Here is an 11300-nt window from a genome sequence, read left to right as displayed (position 1 = left end):
ATTATGATAAAACTAGCCCCTTGGCACATGCTCATGCATGTGCCAATTGGTTTTATTTTTTATTTTTTTGTTTTATTTTTAAAATTAAGAAAATATAATATAGGTAGTTATGTTCCATAAAAATTGGACCTATTATCATATTTTGTTTTAATTCTTAATATTTGAATTAACTAATGGCATTTTCTGGTATTTTGATTGTTTCACCCTTTTCGCCTTTTGCTTTATATATATAGATAAAAGAGTAAGTTTTTTTGTTTTTTATTTTTTATATTATTTTTTTCTCTTTTGATGGGAAGAAATCATTTCAAGAAATTAAGGGCCAGCACAAAAAAAATTAAAGTAAATTATATTTAGATCAAATCAGACACCGAACCTCGCTTGCAAGTGACTTAACCAAACCCACCAAATTGACAGAAACGTCTATGGACTTCGTCAAAATCTTCAACGGTCCCATAACTTTATCACCAGTTGTCCCATAACTTTTCCTAAGTCCTCAATTGAGTACTTAAATTGTCAAATCAATCAATTGGTTCTTAATCTTTTGGTCCCCACACAGGTTGGTCCCTGTCATTGTATTTGTCAAAATCTTCATTAAATTTAGTCTAACCAACTTTGAAGGGATATTTTTGTTAAAATACAATCCTTGATAGAAAAGAATATACCTTTAAAATGGCTCATGCGAATACACATAATCAGTTTTTATTGAAAATTTTATCGGTATACAATAATAAGGACCAAATTGATGTGTCAACCCAAAATGAAGGGCCAAATTCATTACGATTGATTGGTGTGTACACTTAAAAATAAAAGATTATAACCAAACTCAAGCGCAAGAATTCATAAACCACTCATTTAAAACGCCACCAGTAACACCAATTAAAATATCATTATTCTACAACGAAAAGAAAAAAAATAGAAAGTCGTGGCTCATGAGACATTTTGTCTTCCACTTGTTAGACAAAGCAATTGTTAAAGCTCAGACCAAAAAAGAAAAAGAAATTGTTAAAGCCTCACATATCTTTATCTTTTTTCTCAAATATTTTTTTTTTATACCGGCGGTAGGTGATCTGGTAGCTACGCTCTTCTCCTCCTTATAAAGCCACACTAGTAGCTATTCCATTACAAAACACAAACTTCAAACTCTCTCTCTGTCTCGATTTTGATCTCTTCCACTCCCACCACCCAAAAGAGAAACAAAAAAAATTCATTACCCTAAAACCAAGCTAAGTATTAAGATGCCTGCCGATGGCTCTTCAGTTTCAGGCCATGGCCAAACTGTTTGTGTCACCGGAGCTGGAGGCTTCATTGCTTCCTGGATTGTCAAACTGTTGCTAGAAAGAGGCTACATTGTTAGGGGAACCTTGAGAAACCCAGGTCACTCCAACTCATTATCTTCTTGGCCTCTGAGTTGTTTTTTTGTCCTACATTCGGAGTATCGACATGTTATATCGTAGGACTGTGAATTAGAACTGGCCATTAATTATATATGAATTTGCGGTTTTGATTCCCAGTTTGACATAACACGTAACATATATTGGGAGACATAATTCTTCCTCGTATTGATATGTTTTTTTTCCATTTTGGTGCTTTTCTTATTTTGGGTTGATCACAGATGACCCAAAGAATGCTCATTTGAGGGAGCTGGAAGGAGCTCAAGATAGGTTGACTTTACGTAAAGCTGATCTTCTTGACTTTGAGAGCCTTAAAGAAGCCATCAACGGCTGTGATGGCGTTTTTCACACAGCATCACCGGTTACGGATGACCCAGTGAGTTTTTTTTCGTCTCTGCTTCCTTACTTTGTTTCTTCCTTTTCCTGTTTGGTTGCTGAGAAAATACCGGAAAATGTGCACACTTTCTCTCTTACGTGGTGGAAAATACCATGCATGCACACTTTTTCGATCAGTTTGTGGATCCATCAAACAAAACTATTACGTGGTGGTTCGGGGTCAGAAACCACTTGCTTTTGTCGATTGTGATGTTGTGTACCTCCAAAATTGTTCTGCAAGTCCCATAATACTTTCTTAAATAATATGAGTATTTAAAAGGAAAAAAAAAACACTAGCCAAGAAAGGAATAGTTCGGTAACGGATATTGGTTTTGGTTGGGTGAAGATATTTCCCTTTTCATATTTTCTTAAATTATCTTTCAAATTCACGTCCCACATTATAAAGTCTATTAGAAAGTTAAGCGGCTTTAATTTTTTCCTACTATTGTATCGATATATTCATTATCTTATATGAAACAATTTACATTTTCGCAGCATGGTGTCATGATTACATCTTAACTAAAGATTAAGATAAGAAAAAAAAATTAAAGAAAAATAACATGCATGTCTAGTATTTCGGTAAAAAGATCACATTTTAGGGTACATAACCCTAGCCGCTAAGAGAGGGAAAGAAAAAGAGAGAGGACCCTTCAACTCCAGAATTCTGTTGGATCTTCGATGTTCTTTGGTTTTTGGGGGACCTCTATCAATCTACTCTTCTTTTGGGAGATTTGTTGTCTCATATCTAGGCTAGCTTTGGTTGTGCCACATCTTGCGAGGCTACAATTTGAGGTGTTGCGGCTTGATTATGGTAGATCCATTACTCATTGGTGTGTTGAGGCCTGGAGTAATTAGGTGGCGCTCTCTATGTCTTACCCAAAAAGAAGATTAGTGGATGTTAATTTTTCTTTTGCCGACGTCGTTTTAGTTTTTAGTATTATTTTGGTTTAGTTTGTTCAATAAAGTCCAAAAACTTTATGAATTTTATGTGTTTTTTCCTCTCATGATTTCAAAATCTTAGTTGAGTTTGCTAGGTGTTCTTAGTCTTTTTAAGAGTCATGTCGAGGCTAGTTTTTATCTTTGATACCACATTTTATCCCACATTTCTATACCACATGATGTGGCATGTCCATTTTATATGTCACATCAATTAAGTCAATGAGGTGTATTTTAATTAAAGCAATTAGAAAAATAAATACTGTAATAAATCATAAAAGAAAATAAAATATTAAATAATTTTAATTGATGTGACTATCCACCTCAACTGCCACATAAGATGGTATAAAGATATGGTATACAAATGTGGTAAGAGTAGCATTATTCTTTAGAAAAGTTATTTTCGAGTGTTATTCTTTCCATATTTCCATTTTATAAATAAATAAATAAAAATTTAAACCTCACATTTTAGTTACCTTTTTTTTTTTTGGTAAAATTAATGAGGTTTTAAAATTACCAAGTTAGGCCATACCCTAACATGTGGATGTATTCTAGAACCATAAAAAATTTCTTCAAAATTTATCCCAAATGCCTTGATTAAAAGATATTATTGTACCTCAACTCAAAATAAAATTTGCTCATGATTTTCTACTATAATATATTATCTCTATGCTATTAAAATACTTTGAAGGGATTGGATTTGTTATTGTCATTTTTAATAGTAAATTTAACTTAACCCCTTCAAAGTAATTTTATTCAATTACAACCCATCTCTTTATTTTTGTTTGAATAATATCCAAATTTTTTTCTACATAAAACCTGATGACTAGGATCCAACTCGGGAAGTTACCTAATCAAATGCAAAATCGAATTTATTGTACTTTTTCGATCCTAAAATACCCCCATTTAAGTCATTATTATATTTTGTATATTAATGTAAGAACCAACACATAAACAAATTTTAATTAGATTGTAACTACTGGCACACGTTGAATTTGAAAAGATCTCCAAATGGATGTAGGATTAATTTGGAAACTTTTTAAAACTTCAGAATACATTCAGTTTTAACCAATAATTTTTTTTTAAAATTTACTTATGAAGTATATGTGATTAATTATCTATTACATTATTATTTTATAAATATAATAGCATACATACAATTTTATGTTGAAAACATAACATACCTATTACTTCTTTTACGAAAATGAATTTACTTAATATTCAAATAATGTACCCAACTTTTATAAAAGTGTTTTGGATATAGTTTACCTAATAATTTCCTATTATGCAATAATATAACTTGTAATTTAATTATTATGGACTTACTGACATGCTTGAAAATAATCAAGTTGACTTATTTAAAGTTTAGTGGCAAGCAATGTAAATATGTAGGAGAAGTATGACCTTTTATATATTTAATTTGAATTTTGATTTTATATATAGATGTCAAAATTAATGGGTTGATGTATGGAGTCTGAGGTGCAGGTTTTCGCGAAGAAGAAGACAGACCTAATTTCTTTTGCTAGAACGACACCGTACTCTTTCTTTGATCTCTTTTAATAGAACATCTTTATTTTTGAGCTTTTCTATTTAAACTCCGCACTTCTCTTTGTTCACCTAAATATTTAAATCATTAAGCTGTAAGTTTTATTATTGTGTAAAAAGGCAAAAAAGTTCATCCAACTTAATAATTAACCCTAGTACATTTATACACACACCCCACACACCCCATCACTCTTCATATTAAGTTTCAGAAACCTCTCATTCCAACTTCCTGTTTACAAACACTCTCTCTCTCTCTCTCTCTCTCAATAATACCCAAGTGTTAGAATTCCAGCATTCTTGAGAGAAATAAACTGTTCTCTTTCTCTAAAAAGTATTAAATTTCGGATTTGGGGTTTCATTTTTTTTTTTTTTTTTGTTTTTTGCTAGGAACAAAGAAAATTGTGGGGTTTAAATAGAAAATCTCTTTTAGTTCTTATTTTTTCGGTTTGGGGTGTATTTAAGGGTAGTTTGGGAAGATAATGGAGTTTTCTTAGAAATTGTGAAAATCTAAATTAAAAGTTGAGGTGAACTTAGAACATAGGGTGAACTAAGAGAAGTGTGGGGTTTAAATAGAAAATCTCTTCTTCTTTTTTTGTCTTAATACTTTTTTTTTTGGGAACTTTTAGTTTATTTTTTGGGTAAAGAAACTTTTAGCTTTTTAAATGGTACCACTCTCCTGCAAAATTTATGGATCCACCTTGCCTATATCCAGCCCTTTTTTTAAAAGGCAATGAATAATGGAACAAATATAGGAACAAATGATGGAGCCTGCGGTGAATGGAACCAAAAATGTGATTGTTGCGGCGGCAGAAGCCAAGGTTAAAAGGGTTGTGTTCACGTCGTCAATTGGTACAGTGTACATGAACCCCACCAGGAGCCCTGATGTGGTGGTCGATGAGTCATGTTGGAGCGACCTTGAATATTGCAAGAACACCAAGGTTAGACATGATATTATAACAAATTTAATATTTTATCACTCCAGTATATATAGTAGATGCTTAATGACTCATTATGCACACAAACAAACATCAATGATTGATATGTTTATCACTCACTATGTCTCATAATTAAGAACAATTGTTTTTTTTAATACAAGCTTGGCTGTAAACTATTTAAAATTAATCTAGCTAATCTATAAGGAGAAGACTTGAATTTAGGTGCAAGGGGCAGACTCACTACCAGTGGCAGTCCTACAGCAAGGGCAGGGTAGGCAGCTGCCTACCCAAATTTTTTCACCAAAAAAAAAAAAACCTATATGTAAACAAAGTTATTCCTACCCATCCATGTAATAGTATGAACCCATGCATACCCAAACTTAAAAGCAACCCACGTGTGTTATATGGCTCAGTCAAACTTAAAAAAAGAAAAGGAGGGGAAGCAATATAAGTAAGCAGTCAATTCCCTTGCCACTGTGCAATAGTCGACAGTCTCAAATCATTATCTTTTGCAACTTCTTCTTGAGTCTGGACATTCTCTCTTGATAGCATCTTCTCATATCTAAGGCCAACAAGTATTCTTCTATTGGCTTTTTCTTAAAATAAATGTATGCATCTTAAGTTTTTTAATAGTTTAATTTAGTTTTAGATTTAAATAGTTTAGTTTTGTGTTGCATTGCATTAATTTTTTTTTATTTTTTATTTTTTAAAGTTTTTATTTATGTATAGAGATGCGTATCTGAGGGTAAATCTCATTACGTTCTCCACGACTAACTGTATCTTTTTATTTTTATGAATTAAATTCACTTGTACCGTCGAGTTTTTAAGGTAAGTTTCGCCTACCTGACTTTTGAATCCTGGATCCGCCACTGCTCACTACCATGACCAATTGACATAACCCAGATATGCCATAATTAAGAACAGTTGTTTTATCCTAGGGTTTCTCTAGGAGAGTAGAAAAGGTCAAGTCGATAGAGAAAGTTTGTGAGATTTCAAAGTAGTATTCTCTCAGGACTTCCATGCTCCTGATTGTTCTGCTACATATTGTTATTCTAGTACAACAACTATTTAAGTGGGTGCTAGAGGTATTGGATTATAGTTTGGCACATGGAAGAGATGGTAAACCATTTTGCTTCTCAATTTGTGCCGACTGAGGAGGAACAGCAAGTACTGGTGGTTGAGGGAGGTAATGTTGGTCTGGTTCGAACTACAAAGTTTTTCCTAGTAGGCAAAATGCTCACGAAGAAACCTTTCAACAAGGAGGCGTTTAAGCGCGCTATGGAGACACTATGGAGACCAAAGGCACGGGTGGAGATTGTTACCTTGGAGGATTATTTGTTCATGTTTGCTTTCTCCTCACGACAAGACAGAGCGAGAATTCTAGGCGGGGGTCCTTGGGCCTTCAACCACTATTTGCTGGTGATTAGTGAAGCGGATGACGTGGTAAACCCCTCCCGCATTCCTCTGCACAAACATGAGTTTTGGATTTAGGTTCGTGGGCTTCCATTAGTTTACATGACGAGAGCTATGGGAAAAGAGATAGGGACTGCAGTGGGTGACTTTGTAGTCACTGATCAAAGGAAAAGGAGTGATTGCTACGGAAGTTATCTGTGCATCAGAGTGGGCATTGACATCTCAAAGCCACGTAGGAGGTGTATGCCAGTGCGACTCCCTGGAGGACAAACCACAAGTCAGTGGGTGGACCTACACGCTATGAGAACCTTCCACACACCTGCTATCTTTGTGGTCAGTTTGATCATATTGCTCACGTGAAATGATTGTAATGCAGATTTGATGCAGCCTCCTAATTACTCGGATGTTAACTTAGCCTTAACTTAGGATCTCCATACGGCCACCCTTTTGGGCAATAATTACTCACGTGAAATGATTGCTCCCAATCAATGCTGTGATTTTCGTGACATTTGGTTGGTGTAGATGGGCTAGCTTCTGACCAATATGGGCCCAAAGTGTTTACTGAATGGCCAGGGGGCTTCACGGAGGATATAGCTTAAGAGGATCCTTTTGGGCTCAGCCCAATTATTCAAAGAATCACAAGGTTCATATCAATAAGAAGAGTCTTCATGATAGAGGGAACACGGGGACTCTTATTCAAAATGGCAAGAGGCGTGCTTCCCTGACAGGCAGTACTAAGAACACACAAGGGGAGAAGAGGCGATGCTTGCCCTTTGTCTGTTCTTCTTCATCGCTGAGATCGGCGAGAGTTGGCGTTGCCAATCCCTGCCCGGAGCTATGAATCTTCTAAGTTGGAACTGCCAAGGCCTTAGGAACCCTTGGACAGTTAAAAGCATTACAGTGTCTTGTCCGTAATGAGGATTCCAAAATTGTGTTTATTTGTGAAACACGTTGTTCTAGAAACGTTATGGAATCTGTTTGACTCAAATTGGGCTTTCGTCAATGTATTGTGGTTGAAAGTAACGGAGCCTCTAGGGGCCTTTGTTTGCGGTGGACAGATGAGTTAGCTGTTTCTTTAAGGTCTGCCAGCAATAACCATATCAATATAGAGGTGGAAGTTTTAGGGGCACAGGGAAGATGACACTTCACATGTTTCTATGGTTGTCCTGTTACGGCGGAACGTCACCGTTCATGGGACCTATTGACAAGGTTGGGAGCAACAAATTCACATTAGTGTTATTAGATTCAGGGGGAGATGTTACCAGAATGACTTAGAACTAGCTCCACTTGTTGTGAAAGCTTGACCAAGCTTTGGCCTCGCTATCTGATGCCTAGTCCAAGTAGTAGAATCTGCCTTCCCTAAAGATTCAAAAATTTCTCCAGCTTTCTTGAGGAGAGAATTAGCCTTTTTAGGATTTGAAGTGCCGTTATGGTCAGCCATAACTTTAAGGCCAGCAGCTTTCGACCTTCTTTCCCAAGTAACACCGGCTCTTTGAAAACATATTGTGGCCATTTCATAGTTATCCTCTTGATAGAGCTGGATGAAACAAATAAAATGGATTAGATTAATACAATTGAAAATAATGGTCATACATACACTATGCTTTAAGGCTTAAGGTAACCATGACGATGATTATGATGCTTAAACTGATAATGAATTTGACAAATACAAAATAATATATATGCAGAACTGGTACTGCTATGCGAAAACAGTGGCAGAGCAGACAGCTTGGGAAGAGGCCAAGGAGAAAGGGGTGGATTTGGTGGTGGTGAACCCAGTTTTGGTACTCGGACCACTTCTCCAACCAACCGTTAACGCCAGCATCATCCACATCCTCAAGTACCTCACAGGCTCAGCCAAGACTTATGCCAATGCTGTGCAGGCCTATGTGCATGTTAGGGACGTGGCGCTGGCCCACATTCTGGTGTATGAAACTCCATCTGCCTCGGGAAGGTACCTTTGTGGTGAGAGTGTGCTTCACCGTGGAGACGTGGTAGAAATCCTAGCCAAGTTCTTCCCAGAATACCCAATTCCCACCAAGTAAGTACATCATCGTCCTCATTGATTTTGTTTTCTTTTTTTCTTGTCTAAATAAGATATTTTCTGAGCTACATGTTAACAACCAAGACGGGGATGAGGGTGGGGACAGTGATGATATCCCTATTTTGGTATAAGTAATATAATAAATATGTTTGTTCATGCATACGTAGGCATCTCTCGTAGTGATTGATTTAGTGTTTGCTTATGGTCCATTACTTAATGTTTTTATAGAATAAAGAAATTTTTGGCTAATCATTGGTTTACTTATAGATTTTAAACTATTTTAAAATCTACTTATAAACTATTTTTTTATTTATGGATTTCTATTTTCAAACTATTTTAATGCAATACACATATTTATATTTTTGAAAGTATTCTTGTTTTTTTAATGTTGTGGGATTAAATTAATTAGTATGTCATATATTTACAGGTGCTCGGATGAAGTCAAACCAAGAGTAAAACCATACAAGTTGACAACCCAGAAGCTGCAAGACTTGGGCGTGGAGTTCACTCCAGTGAAACAGTGCCTATATGAAACTGTTAAGAGCTTGCAGGAGAAGGGCCACCTTCCAGTGCCTAAACCACAAGAAGATTCCGTTAAAATTCAATCTTAAATCTTGTTTTTGGTGCGGAAATAACGTTGCAATGCTATTTTAATATTAGATGACAAATTATATATTGTGGCCCACATGAAGTGACCTATGTCAAGTTTGTAAGAATATTTCATAAATATTATGTATGGTCTACATGAAGTGACTTATGTGATAAATAAATTATTTAATTAATTTAATAAGTATTATTAATATATATTGGTCAAATTAAGAGAAGTAATTTCATAGGCTATGAGGTGAGAGAAGTTTTGACCTAGCCGCTCTCTCACTATGTAAATCCTAAAGAAAAACTCAATAGAGGGGGAGGAGGAAGAAGCGTCACTCTCACCTCCCCCTCATCTCTTCCTGTTGAGTTAGTGAATAAGTCCACTGGGCATTTTGGATAAGAATCCCCTTGTGGTGATCTCTTCTGGGCCATGCTTAGATTGAAGTTCTCATTTACCCCTTTTGGGCTATGTTCTCAATCAAATCATTCTCCCAAAACCCGACTCTAATACTACTCATGTTCTCTGAATTTGGTTCTACATCGTATTTGATGGCAGTTGCTACAAATAACCCAATTGTTCTTTGCCATAGTTTTTTATTTTCGTTTATTTACTCACTCTTATGTTCATGCATGCTCATGTTGATCGCTCTTAATGCCACAGTAGAATGCATTGTCAATGATCTTGGACAGAACCTTTGGTAAGATGAACCCGGACTTGACAAATATCATCAACATAATACAATCCCTCTCTCTTAGTAGCACGGCCAATGATCTCATTCGTGAGAATATCCTGAAGAAGACAGAAAAACGGGTACATTAGTACAAAACAATTACGTTGGTCAATGATTTGTCCAACATATAAGAGGTTATTGGAGAGAGAAGGCACAAGTAAGCAATGATGTAAGGAGAGAGAAGGAGTTAATTCCATTGGTCGTGCGCCTGTAACAAGACTTGAGTCACTATTAGCATTGGCCACACTGCTCAAGTGAGGTGAGGTACGATATGTAAAATTTCGGGAATCAAAGGTCATATGATTAGTGACACTAAAGTCATTTAATCCATCAAAATCTGAATGTAAGCCGGAAGAGTTTAAGGGGAGTGTATTCAATTAGGATTTTAAAAGACTATTTTGGGATAAATAAGTCTTGTGGTATTCAATTAAGACTTTTAAATAATCTAAACAAGTCTTGTGGTATTCAATAAGGACTATTACAATTTTTTAAAGAGGGTGTCCAAATCTAGTGGTATTCAATCAAGACTTTAAACAAGTAACAAAAAGTCTTTTGGTATTTAAAAACTTGCTAATTTCGAAGGATTTTTTTTAAAGAAGGAATTTGTGTGACTTTTTAGTGGGAGGTATAAATACCAAAGCCTAAAAAAAATCCCACCATAACCCGTCAGACTTTCACGTGAGATTTTTTTTTCTCTGCGAGAGAAGATTAACAGTTCTTCGTGAAGATAAACAGCTTTTCGTGAAAAAGGTATTGCTTCCTTTCGTGCTATGTCTTCTTGCGTTTATTGTATGTATCAAATATATGCCATGCTATGTTTTCTTTGCTGGTAAAAAAATTTTGTATTCGTTTTCTATAACCATGCTGGCATCTATTGATATAGTAATTCTTTTTCAATTTCTATAACCATGCTGACATCGTTTTCTATAACCATGTGACCTTATTCTGTAATGGGTACTTTGCTTTTTACATGTTTTTGAAAGGCTCTGTTGCTGTTGAGATATCTTCCATATTTTCGTATATGAATATATTCATGCTTCTTGTTGTTGCCTGGCTTTGGGTTTTCTTTCCTTTCTTCCCCCTGTTATTTTTCCAAGCTTTGCTTGTGACGTTTGTTTGGTTGGATTGAGGGTTGAGATGGGGTGTTGTTGATTTGGATGAATCTTTGTTGTAATAATAAAATAGCACTCAAGAATTAAATAAAATAAGCAGTTAGTTGAAATCAATATGCTTATTATTGTTGTACCTGGAAGCAATTTGTTTTGGTTTTCTTGTTTGGTATGATATGTATTCTTGTGAAATAATTGATAAATTTCTTACATATATTGTAGTAGTA

At 35.3% G+C, this 11300-nt stretch overlaps 1 protein-coding gene across 1 annotated transcript; it reads left to right on the top strand.

Annotated features, from left to right (window-relative positions):
- Nucleotides 1–1128: 1128 nt before the first annotated feature.
- LOC103328171 (cinnamoyl-CoA reductase 1-like) lies at nucleotides 1129–9439 on the top strand. Its single transcript, XM_008230568.3, has 5 exons — nucleotides 1129–1374; nucleotides 1613–1767; nucleotides 5000–5185; nucleotides 8284–8636; nucleotides 9067–9439. Exons 1-5 carry the CDS (start codon nucleotides 1236–1238, stop codon nucleotides 9248–9250), a joined length of 1017 nt encoding a protein of 338 aa, XP_008228790.2. The 5' UTR covers nucleotides 1129–1235; the 3' UTR covers nucleotides 9251–9439.
- Nucleotides 9440–11300: the final 1861 nt, after the last annotated feature.

This window comes from Prunus mume, linkage group LG4 (assembly GCF_029339155.1).
Source record: "Prunus mume cultivar Tortuosa linkage group LG4, ASM2933915v1, whole genome shotgun sequence".
Classification (NCBI taxonomy): Eukaryota; Viridiplantae; Streptophyta; class Magnoliopsida; order Rosales; family Rosaceae; genus Prunus; species Prunus mume.
Note: the sequence above shows the minus strand (reverse complement) of the source record. Positions and strands in the feature narration are given on the sequence as shown.

What these genes read in the sequence shown, in the direction of transcription:
- LOC103328171 (XM_008230568.3), top strand. Translation starts at nt 1,236, where the DNA reads ATGCCTGCCGATGGCTCTTCAGTTTCAGGCCATGGCCAAACTGTTTGT. An exon ending in GGGAACCTTGAGAAACCCAG is followed by an intron (nt 1,375 to 1,612) that starts GTCACTCCAACT and finishes GGTTGATCACAG; the next exon opens with ATGACCCAAAGAATGCTCAT. An exon ending in GAATACCCAATTCCCACCAA is followed by an intron (nt 8,637 to 9,066) that starts GTAAGTACATCA and finishes ATATATTTACAG; the next exon opens with GTGCTCGGATGAAGTCAAAC.